This window comes from Apiospora marii (assembly GCF_038362585.1).
Source record: "Apiospora marii strain CBS 49790 chromosome Unknown utg000011l_segment0_segment0, whole genome shotgun sequence".
Classification (NCBI taxonomy): domain Eukaryota; kingdom Fungi; phylum Ascomycota; class Sordariomycetes; order Amphisphaeriales; family Apiosporaceae; genus Apiospora; species Apiospora marii.
The window spans coordinates 1,721,998-1,740,100 of NW_027117382.1; the positions used below are offsets into that span (position 1 = coordinate 1,721,998).

At 56.0% G+C, this 18,103-nt stretch overlaps 7 protein-coding genes across 7 annotated transcripts; 3 read left to right on the forward strand and 4 right to left on the reverse strand.

Annotated features, from left to right (window-relative positions):
- Window positions 1-700: 700 nt before the first annotated feature.
- PG985_013604 (uncharacterized protein) lies at window positions 701-1,759 on the forward strand (the record flags this gene model as incomplete). The annotated part of the gene is made up of 1 exon (XM_066833370.1): window positions 701-1,759. One exon carries the CDS (start codon window positions 701-703, stop codon window positions 1,757-1,759), a length of 1,059 nt encoding a protein of 352 aa, XP_066678110.1.
- A 3,503-nt stretch (window positions 1,760-5,262) lies between these two features.
- PG985_013605 (uncharacterized protein) lies at window positions 5,263-7,098 on the forward strand (the record flags this gene model as incomplete). Its single annotated transcript, XM_066833371.1, has 1 exon — window positions 5,263-7,098. The coding sequence occupies one exon, from the start codon at window positions 5,263-5,265 to the stop codon at window positions 7,096-7,098; it is 1,836 nt and encodes a 611-aa protein (XP_066678111.1).
- A 282-nt stretch (window positions 7,099-7,380) lies between these two features.
- Window positions 7,381-9,063, reverse strand: PG985_013606 (GABA permease; the record flags this gene model as incomplete). The annotated part of the gene is made up of 3 exons (XM_066833372.1): window positions 7,381-8,174; window positions 8,227-8,798; window positions 8,873-9,063. 3 exons carry the CDS (start codon window positions 9,061-9,063, stop codon window positions 7,381-7,383), a joined length of 1,557 nt encoding a protein of 518 aa, XP_066678112.1.
- A 1,704-nt stretch (window positions 9,064-10,767) lies between these two features.
- PG985_013607 (uncharacterized protein) lies at window positions 10,768-11,367 on the reverse strand (the record flags this gene model as incomplete). The annotated part of the gene is made up of 1 exon (XM_066833373.1): window positions 10,768-11,367. The coding sequence occupies one exon, from the start codon at window positions 11,365-11,367 to the stop codon at window positions 10,768-10,770; it is 600 nt and encodes a 199-aa protein (XP_066678113.1).
- A 912-nt stretch (window positions 11,368-12,279) lies between these two features.
- On the reverse strand, window positions 12,280-13,578 carry PG985_013608 (SET domain-containing protein; the record flags this gene model as incomplete). The annotated part of the gene is made up of 2 exons (XM_066833374.1): window positions 12,280-12,514; window positions 12,593-13,578. 2 exons carry the CDS (start codon window positions 13,576-13,578, stop codon window positions 12,280-12,282), a joined length of 1,221 nt encoding a protein of 406 aa, XP_066678114.1.
- Window positions 13,579-14,548: 970 nt separating this feature from the next.
- PG985_013609 (uncharacterized protein) lies at window positions 14,549-15,208 on the forward strand (the record flags this gene model as incomplete). Its single annotated transcript, XM_066833375.1, has 1 exon — window positions 14,549-15,208. The coding sequence occupies one exon, from the start codon at window positions 14,549-14,551 to the stop codon at window positions 15,206-15,208; it is 660 nt and encodes a 219-aa protein (XP_066678115.1).
- An 87-nt stretch (window positions 15,209-15,295) lies between these two features.
- Window positions 15,296-17,393, reverse strand: PG985_013610 (cytochrome P450; the record flags this gene model as incomplete). Its single annotated transcript, XM_066833376.1, has 6 exons — window positions 15,296-15,845; window positions 15,929-15,958; window positions 16,027-16,350; window positions 16,413-16,569; window positions 16,632-16,909; window positions 16,987-17,393. The coding sequence occupies 6 exons, from the start codon at window positions 17,391-17,393 to the stop codon at window positions 15,296-15,298; spliced, it is 1,746 nt and encodes a 581-aa protein (XP_066678116.1).
- Window positions 17,394-18,103: the final 710 nt, after the last annotated feature.

Here is an 18,103-nt window from a genome sequence, read left to right on the forward strand (position 1 = left end):
TCCCACGGCGTACGACAAGAGGTGAGAGGAATAGTCGCGACAGGAGGCTAACAGATGGGCGAATCCTTCGCGGTAGTCGGACTAGACTGGTTGCAATTACCCGAAGGAAGCCCCACTTTCTCGGCCGACGTCTGAATTGTCCGAAGGTATTTTCCCGTCTCGCCTGGTCATTCTGTCAGCCCCTTTCTCCGGGGGTTTTGTTCGTCCCTCCAACTTTCCAGCATCGCGACAGCGCAATAACTTATGATTCACCGCAGGTAATAGTGAGATATGATGTACGCTGTATACGCTTCCTTAGCCGCCTTTTGGCTGTCCCATTGCGCGCGCGCCGCTAAATGAATCAAGGTAGGGCAGCACCATCGCCGGTGACTATAGGAAATGTGTCGAAGGCAGGACCACAAAATACAGTTCCTACTGAGGAGGGCACCGTTGGTTGACCCGCAAGCTATCGCGCTTTGATGGCAGCCAAGGTGGAGACACGTCGCGTCAAGGGCAGTGGAGTTTCATGCGCTGTAGCCGCATGTAGCGGAGTGAGTCATGCGGCCGGGCATCCATCTATATATGTACCCGTACACACACCGGGAACGAATGTTGACTCCGATGCATTACTGGACTACGCATCATTGATCTTCACCTTGATATTGGCCGTGTCCCTCCTACTGGAAACAAGATATCGAAGAAAGAAGAAGCACCAACAACCATGGCACATCAAGCGCACGCATTACCTTGGCACTCCCTCGCCACTGCCCTCCAATACAAGTTCCCGTATCACGTCGAGCCCAAACGCAAGGAAACCACCCTGACGCAGAAGGACTGGAAAGACAAAGCGACCGAGCCCAAGGAAATCGCGCACTTCTGTCGCGCCTTCGCCCAACGCGTGCGCGAGTTCTCGCAGACGGAGCGAGCCAAGTACGATGCCAGCGGCGCCTACCGGAAGCGCGCCGAGGCCTGGGTCAAAGCCGCGGGAGCCGACGGGGCACGGCCGGTGTACCCGGACGCCATGCAAGATCACTACTTTGGCCAACTAGACGGAAGCGACGACGACCGGTTCCGGAACCACTTCTGGGGCCACCCACGCCTCCAAGGCGTATCCGCATGGACCAGCCCCGACGGCAACCGCATCGGCCACGCCGATACGTTGAAGCTCATGATGGTGGAGGCGGCCGGGACGCCGCCGGCCCTCTCTGCCTCGTCGGGTCCGGAAGCCGAGACCCTCAAAAAGGACGTCATGGAATCGATGCTCCTGCTAGCCAACCATCCGGTGATCGGGCCCAACCTCGTCTCGCTCCTCAACCTGCACCACGGCCACCACTTCGGGCTGATCCGCGTGGCCGAGGAAGGGATCCGGTCCTACATCTACCTCAACATGCTGGTGGCCACCGAGGAGAACGGGACGGCCGTCTGCGGCCCGGCCAAGGACGAGCAGTACGTGGAGATTCCCGGCCGAAAGCAGTACATGGTCCTCCCCAGCTACGAGTCGATGCTACGCTCGGTAGCCGGCAACTACGACGGCGATGCCCAGAACCTGCCGCACTGGGACTTTTACTACCCGCGCGACCAGGGCGGGTGGGACGACAAGAACCCCAAAGACGTACTGGCGGACCGGGAGGCTCTGGCTGAATATCTGAAGGGCATTTGGCGGACGCTGGTCATTTACGATCTGGTGCTGACAGAGGCCGGGGGCAGTTCGGGTTTGGAGACGCAATGCAGGCATGCTATCAACGACAACTTCGGCCTCGAGTTGGATATGTGGTCTTGATCTTACAGGGAGAGCAATGAAATCTCTAGGACCCATAAGATCCTTGTCCTCTGATATATTTGGTTCTGTTGACAGTGCCTACAATGACTGTTACCTGGTTGGTGAACGACAGGATGTAACTGACATGGTGGCCCTCACCCTCCTCGCGCATGGTTCGCGGCACCCTCGGCCTAATTTCGTGGGGACATAGATAAGGATACCCAGGACACCTACAGATAAAGGGGTTGGATACAATCTATAGTAGAAGGTGCTATATAGCCTGATCATATTGATAGGTAGAGATAGGGGCTGATGGAGGCAGGAAGAGGATCCGATAGGTAATATCCACACATCGACGTGCTGCAATACCTGTATAGGTAGTGATTTGGGATCACCCGACTGGGTGTATTCGATGACGTCGAAGCTAGCTGTGCTTCGAATGTAAATTATGCTGGAAGGTGCTTGCAATCTAATGAACCCGTTGGACTGCACGGTGCAGGGGACCTTGATGGGCGGTTCTACATTACACATGGGGAAGGAAGAAACCATTACCTGTGCTCACTTGAGCACAGTAACGCTATGATGCAGAGAGCTGGGTCTGATGTTGTGTCAGTCGTGACTTGCACTCGCGCCGATTTTGTGCAGCTGCTGCTCGAGACAGACAAAGAGCAAAGCAATTGCAGCCGCGGAGCAGTCGTTTCATCATCCACAAGCACCTTCTTGCATGTCGCTGTTTCCCGCTGGGGGTTGGATCAAGCGCCGCATCACCGGCCTCTCCTGCGACTTCCTCGTCAACACTGCCCTCCATACGTCATACCCCCTAGGCCTGCCCCGACACAAACCAACATACCCAAGTAGCATTGAACAATCCAACTACTTCTCGAGAAGCTGCGCCCAGGTGGTCTTTTGAAGCCACTGTTCTGGGCCATGCAGCACTTGGAATCCTCGAGTAATTCATCTCCCCGGCCTCCAGATCTCTTTCTGTCCTCCTTTTGTTTTCTTGTTTATGATAGGAATAACATCAACAACCAGAACTGGGCTCCGTCCCTCTCTATGGTCGGGTGCCTCATCGTCACTGGTGGGATATCAATGGAGGCGTCTGAGGATTCCGCATTTACACTGCCTCCAGACGACGCAAACCCTGTCTTTTCATTGCATTCTTGAGTTCGCTCAGGGTGTGAAGAAGAGATCCTTCTGGGGCCGTCTGCAATCGGGTGAGCCAGCATGTGATCCCAAGTTGCAGCACCTCCGACGTCGCCGTCATTGGTGTAGAGATGCCATTTGCACGTACTCGTGAAGAGCAAAAATATGGTGGTATGTAGCGCCGCGTGCAAATGGCGGCAGCTTTGAATGATCCAACAGTGCTGCCAGTGGTTTGTGCGGGTATGGTACCAGTCATTTGCCATACCTCCATGCAAATGAATCGGCTCAGGTTCACCGTCATTGCCGACGCCTGTTTGGGGGGTTTGATGTGAGTTGGGTAAGTAGATTGGACAAGGAATTTGCTGGCAAAGCAAGTGCCATTGGTCATGGGGTTTGGGGGTTTGGGGTTTTTGTAGGCAGGAGTTAGCAGTGGGGCTCAGTGTAAGTAGCTTGAGGCTTCAGTTGGGCGTATGCAAAGCTTATTAGAAGGGTGCTGGTTGAACCACCCCACTGAAGAGCTCTGCTTTCAGCGACCTCTTCTCCTGCCTGCTCTCAGCGCCAGTGACATATCAGCCGGGTTGCAGTGAGAGAGCTTGCTACCGATCCTAGATCTGTCATTCAAAACATCGCTTGCTTCGTTTCCAATCCCCAAACTCAAGATGAAGATGTCGGTCTGTACAGCCCCTCTGGGGTCTTGAGCTATTGCCCTGGGGTGGGCACATCATACTGCAAGCAAAGCGATATGCCACCTCGAAGAACAGATGGTGATGCCGAACACTCTGTTAGCAATCTGGTTAATCCTGCCTACGACCAGAACTCCAACCTTCGGATTACATACCCCTTTTATCAATTTTGGTTGCGAAGATGAGAAATATGCAGCTGCCACGGCTGTTACTTATGATGCACCTGGTAAAGCAGTGTGTTACTGGTAACACCTGCATGACAAGAGCGGGAGTGGCAAAAATGGGCATCATCAGTCTTTCGTGTTGAACTGCTTGCGCCTTTGGGGCTGAGGGCCACTTGATACGTGGACTTTCAGACGGAACGTTGAACATGTTTAGGTACCATTTGGCATAGAAGCACATTATGTTTCGTGTCAAGTGTCAAGTATCGAGCTACTTCAGTCGACGTTTTGCGGTATCGCGTTGCGTCGCTCTTCAATTCCAATGATCGAGGCTCATCTTCATGTTCGTTTTGGTGTTCCTTGGCAGCGCTTACCAAAAAAGAACCGTCGCGATCAGATGCAATACCTATCGGTGGTGTCTGACCCCCCACCTGTCACTGTCACAATGCTGACCCTCGTGGTCTTTTTGCTTACTTACTTTGGAACAATCAGGGACACCGAGGTGGTACTGGACGTACTCGCACAATCATTCTTCACAGTACCCAAAAATTGGCAACTTACCACTGGTATGGACCACGCGCCACGAATCATGTATTGTGTGACCATTGGACGGATTCTATGCCGATGCAGTGGTTTTCGTAGCTGTCAATTGATCAGCTACCTACTAACCGAGGCCGCCGCCGTGGGGAAAAGCTTAAGAGCCTTGACGTGAGAAATGGCATATTCCGGGTCTGTCGGTTAGCGGCCCGACTAAGCTGTGATAGCTAGCTATCTGGCTCGTTTCAGACATACCATGTTTCCTTTTCGGCCGATCTGTAGATGCGATTTGCTCATCAGATCAATCAAGTGTGGCAACTTGTCTGTACCATTTACGCTGCCACGGTCCTTAAGCGGGAGGATCCCATTCCTACTCCAGCGGCAGTGCAACCTGTAGCCCAGGCATTCATGCGAAGTGCCTGGCCCTCTTCTCCCCTGTAATCACTTATAAGGAACTAGTCAAACAGAGGGAGGATAGGTAAGTAGTCGCATTCGTAAGATGCATGAACCGGTACTCTCCACTCGGTTCTCCAACAAGTGTTTCCGGGTGGCTGTGCAAGGCCGTTTCGAATACGACGCGGAGCCGAGGCCCATCGCATCCCGCCGTTTGACAAGCCGAAGAGGGGGGCAAGGTGTGTCAAGGCCCAAAGGTATTCCATATCCTCCAAAGTTTGTTTGTTTCGTTCTCCCTATCGCATGCTGACAGTCTCACCGACCGACACACAGCACGTGGCCCCCCTCCCCTCTCCCATGCCAATTAGGTTGGACCCTATCCATCTGTGCGCGCATCTGAATTCCGTCGTCTCAAATGGTCCTGTCAAAGTGTCGACGTCCATCACTCCCTTCCCATCAGTTGCAGCGAGCGATTAAAACGATGCTGCACCCTTCCGCCTTTCTGAAAGAATTTGATGTTGTTTGGTTGGTTTGACCATAGATTTCCTTACGTTAGCCGACTAGGTTTTTCCTTTCCTAATACATAAGAGACAAACATTCTTTGAGAATGCTTCTCGACCACAACCCATGGACCTACGCGGCCGTGGTGGGTCTCAAGTACTCGGTCACCTACATCGGCCTCTGGTGCCTGGCCTACTTCTTCCTCGTCGCCTTTGCCTTCGGGCGGGCGGGCATCGCGCACCCCGTGTCCATCGCCATCGAGGCATACGGTGCCATCGAGATCCTGTGGTACTTCGTATGGTTCCTGCCCTTCAAGGCGCGGCTGCAGCGGCCGGGGATGCCGATGACGCCCATGTCGCGGGCGGAGCGGCGCAAGCTCATCGCCAACATCCTCAAGAACGTGCCTGACGTGCGGCTCTTTGTGCGCAAGTGGTTCTGCCAGGCGCACATCGACCAGATCTACCGCGACAACGTCAAGGACTGGCTGGCCTGGGCCCTCTTCGCCAAGGAGAGCCGCGAGCTGAGCCCGGCCGAGTGGGACGAGCTGGACGAGTACGTCGACGACGCCCAGGACCAGGCCGGCCTCCTGCTGCCCCCCGGTAGGGCCGAGGGGCGGCCGATGCGGCTCAACCTGGAGCCCGTCGACATGTACCACCGCCCGCTGCTCTGGTACTTCTTCATGAGCTTCACCGAGGTCGCCAGCTGGGCCTTCCTCGCCGCCAAGGGCTTCACCTTCTACCGGCAGCCGCGCCGGACCTTCTTCTCCGTCTTCCCCTTCCGGCCCATGACGCTGCTGGCGCCGCGGGCGTCGGCGTCCAAGGACTTCAGCTACTTCTGCCGGCCCCACCGCTCCAAAACACACCGGCCCGTGCTCTTCATCCACGGCATCGGCATCGGCGTGCCGACCTACATGACCTGGCTGCCCTCGATCCCGCGCGACATCGGCGTCGTCGCCGTCGAGATCATGAACGCCTCGAACCGCATCTGCCCCGAGGGCGTGCCGCCGGGCGTCTTCGCCCGGGCCGTGGCCCAGATCCTGCGGCAGCAGGACATGGAGGACTTCGTGCTGGTGGGCCACTCGTACGGCACCTTCATGGCGCGGCCCCTGCTGGAGCACCCCGAGGTGGGGCCCAAGATCAACTCGATGATCCTGTGCGACCCCGTCGCCATCCTGCTGCACCTGCCCAACGTCGCCTACAACATCACGCGGCGCAGGGGCGTCACCACGCCCGAGATCGAGATCGACTTCGGCGCCGGCAAGGACCCCATGATCGCCCACACCGTCTGCCGGCGGCTCAACTGGCCGGAGCACATCCTGTTCCGCGAGGACTTCGCCGGGCGGCGCACGACGGCCGTCGTGGCGGGCCGGGACTGCGTGCTGGACGGGCCCGCCGTGGCGAGCTACATGTACTACGGCCGCGTGGACCAGACCTCGTACGCGGACCTGAAAGAACTCGAAAAGACGTGGACGACGTGGACGGGCCGCGGCGACATCGAGCTCATGTACCTGCCGGACCGGGACCACGGGCAGTCGCTGCTGCTGCCCAAGCTGGCGGCGCGCATCTCCGAGGCCATTGCGACCTACGCCGACCGCTCCAAGGACCCGGGCCCGGGCAAGTTGCCGTCGACCATGGAGCCCAAAAGCGAGATCCCCCGGCCCCTTCCCTCCCCGCCCGAGTCGTTCCGCGGCCTCGGCGAGGCGGTCGGGATACCTCTGGAGGACATCGCGCACCACTCTCAGAAGGTAAGGACGCTGGCGGCCTACAGCACGAACGAGTTTCCCCATTTCCACTCACAGTCCTCTTCCATGGAGGATGGCAGGACCATGGTGGAGTCGCCCCCGGACGAGTGGCGCAACACGCATTTCATTGAGTCGTACGCTTCGAGCAGATACAGTGTCCCCGACCCTACGCCGTACCGGGCGCCCCGAGATATGATGTGACAGAGCGATCAACGGGAATCCTGATGCTAACAACTTCATGGTCCTCCAATAGTAAATAACCACCCCGCGATAGCGACCCTCATTTTTTGAACATCGAGATGCAATTTCTTGTTGCTTTACACGCCGAGACGAGACGGGGTGTTGGACTGACATGGAGTTTTTTGTTCTTTACAAAGGCGGGAGAGGATATTAGTCAACATTGTACATACCATACATCTAAATTCTTTTCTTGTATTTATAAAACTGACATATATACATTTTATTCGAAGACATAAATAATCATCAGTCCTCCGCCTCCTTGAGCGCAATATCCACCACCGCCCGGTTGGGCCCCTCCCAGCGCTTCCGCCGGAACACCCAAAGCGACGCCGCGAGGATCAGCACCGCCGCCAGCATGGGCCCGCTGTAGTTCATCTCGGACGCGTCGACGGGCGTGGTCTGCGGGAACGGCAGCCAGACGATGACGTAGACGGTGTAGGCGAGGGCCACCACGTTGACCGCGTAGCCCCAGCGGCCCATGTTCCAGGGCCCCAGCTCGATGCCGCTGCTGGTGGACCGCGCGTACAGCACGACGGCGAAGACGACGGCGTAGCTCATGTACATGGCCATGGACGAGAGCGAGGTGATGGCGCCGAGGGCGATGTAGGTGGCGCTGCCGAGGTTGAGCAGCGTCAGCAGCGCGACGAGGAACGAGGTCAGCCAGACGGCGCGGAAGGGGATCAGGTAGCGGCCGTCGACGTGGCCGAGCCAGCGCGGGAGGGCGCCGTCGCGGGCCCAGGCCCAGGTCAGGCGCGAGACCGACGTCATGTTGCCCATGGACGCGCTGACGTTGAGGAAGTACAGGAACCCGCCCAGCGCCGTCGTCATGGTCTGCGACCGCGTCACGTGCAGCAGCACCGCGATGACGGGGCTCGCCGCGTCCAGGATCACCTCCACCGACGGCATGCAGATGATGGTGACCACCAGCGTCACGAAGCCCATGGCGACGCCGGCGAAGATGGACCAGAACAGCGACTGCGGCACGATCTTCTTGGCGTCCTTGGTCTCCTCGCCCATGTGGATCACCGCCTCGAAACCTGGGCTGGGTCAGTACTCTTCGAATTACTACTCGTGGGATGACAAGCTTACCGATGAATAGCCAGACGTTGGACAGCGAGCCGATCTGGCTGGCCGCGTAGTAGTTGTCCCACCCGGACGCCACATTCGTCTGCCGGAAAATGTCGCCGCTGTTCTTGGGGGCCATGACGAGGAAGATGATCATGAAGGCGACGAACAGCAGTATGTTGAGCACGCCGCTAAACAAGTCAAACCAGGGCACGGCCCGGAACGCGAACAGGTTGACCAACGTAATGACGGCGAGGGTGGCGAGGCTGATGAGGGTGGTGCGCCAGCCCTCGACGACGTAGTCCGGGTAGTTGAGCTCGATGATGCCCTCGAGCACGGCGGTGCCGAAGTTGACGCTGCTGGCAAAGGTCGCGACGTAACCCGTCCAGGTCACCCAACCCTGGATCCAGGTCAGGAAGCGCCGGCTACCCGCGGGCGCGAAATGGTACGTCCAGTAGTACTGCGCGCCCGCGATGGGCTGGATCGAGGCCAGCTCGCTGAACGACGCCGTCTGGCACAGGGCGCCCACCGCGATGACGATGTAGCTGCCGACGTAGGCCGCGGGGCCGCCGTTGTACATGGCGTAGTACATGTTGCTGAAGGGAGGCACGTCGTCAGTAAGCGCGCCCATCACGGGTACTTGCCGGGAACGGCTGGCTGCTTGGCTTACCCCGGCACGGCACTCCAGGTGCTCATGTACATGAGCGACAGGGCGAAGAGTTGCCATTTGTTGAAGAGTCTCCGCGTGCGGGTCTGGAGAATGGCGAGGTTCTCCTGGGACGCGTTGACCGATTGCGAAGGGGACGCCATCATCTCCGCCTCATTGGTGCCGACGCTGGCCTTCTTCTCTGTCCGCTGCATGTTGTCGGCGAATTGGCGATGACGATCGGCCGTCAAAGAGATTGTAGCCCTAACCAGAGGGGATTGAAGCGACGACAGGTGTTCTGGCAAATATTGGGATGCGCCACTTGGCCGACGTCGACCGCAGTGACCATGGCGATATATATATCTTCAAGCTAAAGATGGAATAAGTAGCGGGTCTCGCCTGAAGCTGCCTAGGCCTCAGTAGCCGGCCTAATCTAGATTTCGCTGTGGGTAGCACAAGAGCCTGCAAGTGTCTTGGAACTCATGCGGGGTTCGTATGGGAGGAGATAGCTGGCAAGCTGGATTCCAGCAGGTGCCCGAGAGCAGGTGCCCGAGACGTTCTTGATAGGGCCTAGATAGGGATGAGATCGCCCCCAAATGGAACCCTTGTCTCGGTTCCGTGGACTGGGCTGCTGCACTTGCTTTTTTCTTCCGCCACAGAAAGAAACCCCATCGCAGAAATGTTTGCTGGTTGTCGTCTCCAGAATCGTCTCCATCCACCGCCAGCAGAGCAAAATGTCCAGTCACAGTCAGTAGTGCAGCGCAACTTGATTGGAGAGAAAGGGCCGACGACCCCTGGCCAGGTCGCCGATGAAGGAATCGCACCCAAACCACCGAGGTCGCATTAAACATTAGCTCTTAGCCAGCCTGTGTCGGGTGGCTTGGCTAGGTGAGTACCGACAGAAGGCGTGCACGCGAAACAAATTGCCGATTCTACTGTCATCACTGGCCGACACTGCATCATACATGTACGCCACACGCATTTGAAGAAGCATTAATACCGTCGCTCTGTTGGATTGGTCGCATGTCCAAAGAAATGTTCCCTCCTGCCTCTCCCTCCCACTCTGTGCGACCTGGCTAGCTTGAGGTCCCGTCGGTAGCAGCGGCAGGACATCCGGGCACTAACCTAAGGGTGGGTACTGGATCTCAGTAGTGGAATTGGCAACGGGCGGTAGGGGGCAGATGCGGCTAGAACTCGACACCTACCCCAGCGCAATCATTTCCCCCCTTTTCCAGGCGAATGACTCCGGAATATAGCATGTCGGTTACATACCGACTATCTATCCACCAAGGGACAATTCCGATTGATAGGTTCAGCATCGTTGCATGCTGCGGAGAATTGAAGTATCCAGAGGTGACACTGTGGCGAAAAAGCTTTCATACAGCAAAGCAGTTTTCGCGATACAGTAAGCCATTTGTCCACCCTGGCTCCTTGGCGGCTTTCGGCTGAACACAGGGGCTCCGCAGAGCCGCTGGCGTGAAAAGACAGGGGTGGTTTCAGTTTCGGCCACCAACCTCGACATTGGAAAATATTAATGCGGTGTGGAACACAATAGTCCGGAGAAATAAAAATGAAACCAAGTATATATAAAACTTGATAGTATTCTGAAAGATAGGGCGATGCCGACAGAGAAAAAGCAAAAAGATGAACCGGACCCGATTTGAACGGATGACCTTCTGGACTGGAATCAGACGCGCTACCGCTGCGCCACCGGTCCTGGTGCTTGTCGCACTGTGTTATATACCAAGACGCAATTATCGCAGTCTATATCCGCAGACTCGCTAGCTCTCCATGCACGTTCCATTCATCATTCATTCATTCACTCGTCAAATAACGCCTTCAAAAACGAAGTCTCATCCATAACCCACGATCGCAAACACATCGCAATCTCCCTTTTCGCCTCGCATTCAGACAATGCATCACCGCTTACTCCTAGACCCATTCACCATGCGATCAAACACCAACCCCCCAACCGCGCTCTCCACCGCATGCCGCTTATTCTTCTCGTCGTGCGCGCCCCGACCGAGCGCCAGGTCCACGGCCACGGCCCCCGCCGCCGCCGTGGCCACCCGCTTTACCTGGTCCGGGCTGCCCCGCGACCGCCATACCTCGACAGCCGCCGCGCCCGCCGCCGCCTCGGCCGCCTGCTTCCAATTGAGGTCCAGGCCCAGGGGGTCCTTGGTACACCGGCTCGATGTCTTCCTCTCGTGGTGGTGCGAATGTCGCCGGTGATGGTGCCGGGCCAGCTCGTCGCCCCCTTTGCTGCTACTGCTGATATAACGGCCCCGAGGTACCGGTTCGACCGAGTACGACGGTTGCCGACGACCGTGGGCGGGGCGTCGCCGCCGCTCGATTTCGTAGTCTTCTTCGTAATAGTAATCGGTGTCTCTGGGGTGAGGGGTTGGAAGTGCGTAGTAGTCTTCACGGTAGGTGGTGCGCTGGCCGTCGCTGGCGTGGCGGTTATGATGGTGTCGTGGGGTGCTGTCGCCGTAGCGGTCGGAGCGCCGGCCGTAATCCATGGTTGATTTAATGTGGGTTATCTCTTTTAAGTGTTGGGACGTCCAGTCACAGGTAACAAGTCAATTTGATTTGATGTCCGTCTGTGAGGAAGTGTAAAAGTGTATTTGATAGCTGAGAAGGCAAGGGGTCGTCGCATTCCTGCTAGGGACGGATGAACCGGAGCTTTATACGACTACGGCCTGCTCGGGTGTTTGCTTTGAGATCTACAATACATTTCTTTTGATGTTACCAAAACCCATCCGCCTCGTTGATTCGGAACCTGGTTTCGGTTGTCCATAACCTGCTGTTTCCCTAAATCGAATGGTCGACTTGCTCCCTTGGCTTAGTTGACTATCAAAATCGTATGGATGATCTCATCCTGATACCGATATGTGGGGCAAACAAGTTTAATGACTGGGTCGATCGCCTATTTCTGACTCGATGACGGGAATGTTTCGGGGTCCTTGGGGAATCCCGCCTGTCCGGTGCCAAGCGCTTTGGGTACTCGTATGTGGTAAGTGCCGTCGGTAGGCAGCCCTACATATCGCCCTGGGGGACAGGAAGTCCTGCAAGCCCTACATATGGGTCTCAGGTTTGGGCACCGGCGTAGCCTTACGCCTTGTGCTTGCGTGGTCCATAAAAATGACTACCGTAGCTCTTTGTTTAGCGCCCCTTGTCAATGCCCTAGACCCTATCTAGCCTTTCTCGGAGCACAACGTCCAAGTCTTGGGATGCTTCTTCCACGGCGACACAGCGAGCTGCATGCTGGCCATGTCCATGCGTTACTTGTACTGACAAAGACCTCTAATCAAAGGGAACTCAGTAGATGGTAGGAATTGCGGTTCAGTGAAAGCGGAGTTCCCTATTACGCCGATGCCCGGTTTTCGGCTGGATACTGATTCATTAATGATAACTCTGCTTGGTCGCCTGTTTCAGGGGGAGGAAGGGTCGTACTCCTGATGAGCCAACTTAGCACTGAGAGACCCATTCTCGGTGCCATGCGCGATCTGACTTTCGAGATAGCTCATCCATTCGATCGTGTCCTCGTCGGATAGTTTGCCTTCAGGGCCTACGCAGCAGACCTCAATGTCCCGTGCTTCGCGAGCGTAGTCAAGAGCAAGCTGCAGATCATCAACTTCAACGCCGAGCTTAGAGCCGTTCCAATATCTGCATTGAGTGTTAATGACAGTACTTTCCAACAACCGGCAGGTTTAACACATGAAGGGGCTTTCCGTCACAACTTACGCGTGGAATAGGGACTCCCCATAGATGCCTTGATCCTTCAAGATCTGGATGAGGTCCTGGGCGACTCCTAACGCCTCATCGGGCCCTTTCAATAAAGGCTCATGGTCGTCGTCGGTATCTGACGAGAAGTCATCGTGGTAGTAGATATACTCTTCCAGCATATCGTCCAACTCGACGGCGCGGTCACTAAGCGCATCGAAGGCCGGGTTCGCGCAAGCCTTACACTGGCAGTGGAAGCCCCAAGCTTCAAGTGTCTTTTGACGCTTCTTCCGAGGTTGCAAAAGGTCCACGTAGGTGGAATGGATCTGGTCTCCGGCCTTGATGTCGTGAATCGCACGAAGGGAGAGTTCCTTGGTTTTGGTGTCGAAGAACTCAAAGATGTCGGGTCGACACGAGTGGTTCATCCGGCTGAAAAAGGGATAGACCCCGCGGCCGGAATCACAGCCGGTTTCCAGGTTGTTGGTAAGGAAGATACCGTAGCACCGACAAGTATGATCAACGAGGGTACTGAGTTCATGGTGGGACTTTCTCTGGCCGCCCTGGTTGCTAGCAAGATTGTCCTCGCACCATTGCCAGATGCGCGAGCGAACATTGTCCCCGCTGACGGCTTTCCAGGCAAGCGGGTCGAGACTGAGACTTTGCAGTCGCTCAAGTTTGGCCTTGGGAAGCTGATGTAGGGCCGCGCAAAACTCAGGAGCAGCTTCCTCATCGGGAACAGCCGGTATGGAGAGGACGGCAGACTCGACAGCGATAAGGGCCCCTTTGGGGATGTCTTGGGTAGCGAAAACCCCAAATCCAGATGCAGGAGTCTTGGAAACCTTGGCCAGCTTGGTGACGAGTTCCTCCTCGGGATGTATCACGAGAGACGACAACTCTTCGGCGACGGCATCCACCATCTCAGCAGCGCGCTGATTCGGCGCAGCCATGGTTTCCGCAGTCGATTGTGTTACCAGCGAAGGCTGGGGAGTTGGGAGAGTGGAGGACATGGTTCGGGATCACCGCTTATGGTAAACGTGCGCCATACTGAAAATCACTTGGCGGGTTTCTGGCAGTTTTCCGACCAGAATCAGGACAATAACCAGAAGGGAGAACGATGGTGTTTTTGCAAGGGGGGAAGGAAGCATCACGCGCGAGAGTCATTCGCGTTAGATTCGAAGTTTGGGGGGTTTGGTGCGTGGACGGGTGACAGACCCACATGGTTCATCAGCCACAGCTGCCAGATTCTTCAAGGTACCAGTATGTATGTATTTATTCGCAATGTCTTCAGGTGGTTGCGTACTTACTGGCCAAGGAGTCTCTCTGATTGATGGTCAAGGCGATAAGCTGGTTGCTCTGGTTGTTTTGAATTCACAACTACCTGCTTGGACATTTGCGACATTGCTCTTGAACTTGGGTAGCATGGCCAATTCTTGGGGTCTGCACCGGGACAAATTCGGCAATTGTGTCAGCTCAAACGCTACGCCCTATGACGTACTTCGGAGTTAACTCCGGCGTAAAGATTGTGCTTATCTTCCCCCTGGTTCCTTGCTTTGGGCAGTTGGTTGACGCTCTTCTCGGGCTTGGAGGAAGGAACATTTGGGAAGAGACATCCTGAGCCGCGTTTTCGGGCGTAGGTACGCATTTTGCACATCATCACTACCGGCTCTAAGTTATGACTGGTCGGCAGCCGTCAACACCAGTAGACCCGGGCGCAAATCCTAGCACGGCCACAAGAGTCAATGACGTCAAAGTCACCATGAGACTACCCTCATTGTCGGGCTTCGTCAATCTCGAAAAGTGCGAGAAGTTACGGAACATTGAGCATTGCCGCGGATGAGAAGTTCATATATATAGATATATTGAATACACCTGCATATGGCAATACATTGGCTGTCCAGCTGCTCATACTATCCAATCATCTCAGATTTAGGTGTCGTGAAGAGCTATTTTCTCCAGTATTCAATCCAAAACCTCATCATGAGCAACATCACGATAAAAGCGCTGCAGGCCGTGAGCATCACCTCATCTCTCATGGTCGCCGGCGGCATCGCGACCCTGTCCCTCTTCGACATCCCCATGCTGCAGGCGCAGCCGGCGTCGCGGTCGCTCCCCTCGATTCGGTGGCTCTTCAGCCGGGGATCCCACCTAATGCCCACGGCGGCGTTCGCGGCGGGTACCGGCTTCGTCTCCCTCGCGTTCCTGGCCCTGCCTCCCGCGGCGACGGGTGGCATGTTGGCGCGGGTTCTCGCCGGGACCAAGACGCGTGGCTACCTGGCGGCCGCGCTCTGCAACTTCGCCATCGGCCCTGTGACGAGCCTCATGCTGCCCACCAACATGGCCCTCATCAAAAAGAACGAGGAGCAGGGGGGCACGCGGAGCGCGCAGGCCGCCAGGTATGGGGCGAATGGCCGGTACAGGCCGGGTCAGCGGTCGGCCGCGGACAGCATCGCGGGCAAGGGCGAGGGTAACCAGTTCACGGATCTCAGCGGGCCGCAGGAGAAGACACCCCTGGGCTCGTCCGAGGCCGAGGATGAAGAGGTGCGAGGGCTGTTGGGCAAGTTTGCGAAGCTGAATGGAGTGCGGGCGGCGTGTTGTATGGTTGGGGGCGTCATTGGGTTATTTACAGCCTTGGCCTAGGGTTGGTCGGACTCTTACGGAAATACGCCAGAAAGCAAACATCATATGCCTAGGTATATACATATCAAATACTACATGTTTATATGATCACCTATGCGTGAAAACCAGCTTCAGCGAGGGGACCCATAGCGTCATCGTCTCCTTAGCCCCAGCCCAAAACTCCTCCCCGTCCTCACCTGGCGCGAAGGCCAGGTCGTACTGCATCGCGACACAGCTAATGAGCATGCGCAGCTGCATCATGGCCACGGCCTTGCCCGAACACTGAAACGGACCCCGCAAGAAGGGCATGTAGGCCGCCGAATCTGGGGACAGCTCTTCCCAGCGCTCGGGGACGAAGTCCAGGGCCCGGTCGAAGTAGCGCTCGTCGCGGTGGATCGACCAGATCGGCACGTTGACGTTGACGCCGCCGGGGATGAAGACCTCGTCCACCTGCAGACCCTCGGGGGGCGTCTCCCGCAGGAAGCCCATAGGGACAGGCGGGCGGAGCCGCAGGGTTTCGTAGATTAGCTGGTCTATGTAGGGTAGTTTCTTGACTCTGTCATAGCTCCAGTCCTCGGCTTGGCTGCTGGGAAACTCGGCATCGAGCAGCCTCTGTAGCTTTTGGTAGATGGAGGGGTTTTTGGCCATGAAGTAAAGACTGAAGGGTCCATATTAGTTTATTTCACTGGACAATTTCGAGGCACGTCGAAGGAATCAACGCAGGTGGAGAGTCGGACTTACAAATTGGTAAAAGCGAGCGCAACAGTGTCACTGAAAGTCCAATGTCAGTTCAAACTCGCTTCTGACTCCGTTCGGTAAAAGGGGTGGAAATGACTTACCTGCCGGCAGAGATCAATGTCCGAGCATCTTCTCGAATAGATGACTCGGTAGGGGACGCCGAGCGGTCTCCATCCTGCTGGGCCTTGATGAGCCAGGACATGACGTCTCGAGGCTCCTGCTCCCTCCCCTCTGCCTTCTCCAGTTCCAAGGAGGCGCGTTTGAGGTCGACCTGCTCGTAGCACCAATCGGCAAACTTTTGGAATTTGCCCGTGGCGCCCGGGATGACCCGCAGCATGTTCATGAGCCAGGGGAAGTTCGTGACCACCCCGGCCGTTGCCATGGCCCAGTGAAGCCCTTCTACAGCTGGGTGCTCCACGCCAGTCCTATGAAGGGTGAATTAGCCTTTCCACTTCCCTGTCAACGATCAGAAGTAATGTGGTCATACCGGAGCATGTGAAAGTCCACCGAGAATGCGATGTCCCCCATTACATCCCACGCATAGAACTCGGTTTCCTGAGTAACGTTGACAGGCCCACCCGTACCGATTCGCAACATATACTCATCAACCTTGCCTTTGATACGCGACTCGTACGTTTTCGCAGCTGCCGTTGCAAAGAGACCAGTCAGCCACTCATTGCGAATTCTTTCCTCGGAGACAACTCACCTTTAAGCCCCATACCCCTATCCCAAGCTCTGCGCCTAACCCCGTGCTTGTCTTTGTCCCGGATATTCTCTATGCCGACTTTATCTGGATTTCCCGAGTTTTGGTCATACCAAGTAGCCTTGATGCATTTCGATGAAGGACCATAAATGAGACTGACGGCCGAGGCGCGGAGTACCGTCAGCTCGCGGGGGCCGGTACGGATAAAGTCTCCGTACTCCTCTTGTAGTTTCGGGATATGTAGGTGGTACCGATTGTTCGATCCGGCCATGGCGCTCATGCTGCCGTGCCCGTATCATTAGTTTGATATTCAAGAGGGGGTTGGATAGGTGCTGGCACACCCGGATAAGGAACGTACTGATATAAGTTAGACAGCCGCGCCGCAAACGGTCCGGGGAAATGGCCAACGGGATGCAAGAAAGCTCTGTACACGAGCATACTGCCGTACAAGCCCGCAAGAAAGACAGAACCCAGCCGAGAGACGAGCAGAATAGCATCTCCAACATCATGCAAGCCAGTCCATACGCAACCAATAACCAAGCCCCCGTTGACGGCCATGTAGGCGAGCAGCATCTCCCAACCCCTGCAGTCGACCTCATATCGCCGGAGAATAGCTTGATGGCACAAGATGCCTGACAGGCCGGCCTTGGTGGAAATCGGGTCCCATTGCATAGAAAGATAAGCAGCTCCGCTTAGCAGAAAAAAAGCCAGGGGAAAGGCCATGAAGCGGCTGTTGCCGATGGGAGCGGGCGATCCCTTCGCCATTTTCGTGAATATGAACACAATAGATCAACAACGAAATCCGGATAGTGTAAGGAAGGAAGGAATCAGTGACTTTTATACCGACCTTTTTAACTTAGGCATCGATCTTCCGTTAATTTGCCCAAGATCTCTAGGGCACACAACACGCAAGGTGCATATACGAGCTGAACATGAGGCTTCCCCACATATTGGCCAAAAAACACCATAAGCTCTCTGCAAGACAATCCGAGGCAGAGTCTCGGCCAATTGATACCCTCTTGTTTTCCTAGTGCTGACATTCGGCGAAGATACGACCGACAATATCACTCGCCGTGGAGATCTGTCATTTGCCCCATTCCCCACCAACTCTGCCGACCACCAACCAATATTCGGTGCGATGGCCAGTCAGGTAGCCTCCAGACCGGCCGTGCCGGGCTCCTGCAGAATGATAGACACGCGGCCAAAGTTCCGTGTAACCAGTCGCCGGCCCCGACCAAAATATTACCGGATAGAGTAGTCGAATGACCACTTGGCAGCCACGTCAACAAAACGGACATTCTTCCAAAATACCTCATGACACGGGCTTTGACCGTGAGCTTGATTTTTCACCTCGGGCATATTCGATTGTCCGACTACGGCTCTCTGATCGGAACGTTATTGGAATTAGGGACATACCCTTGTATGTATCTACCCACCATGAGAGTCTGCAACACAGGTTATGTAGAAGAGTAATG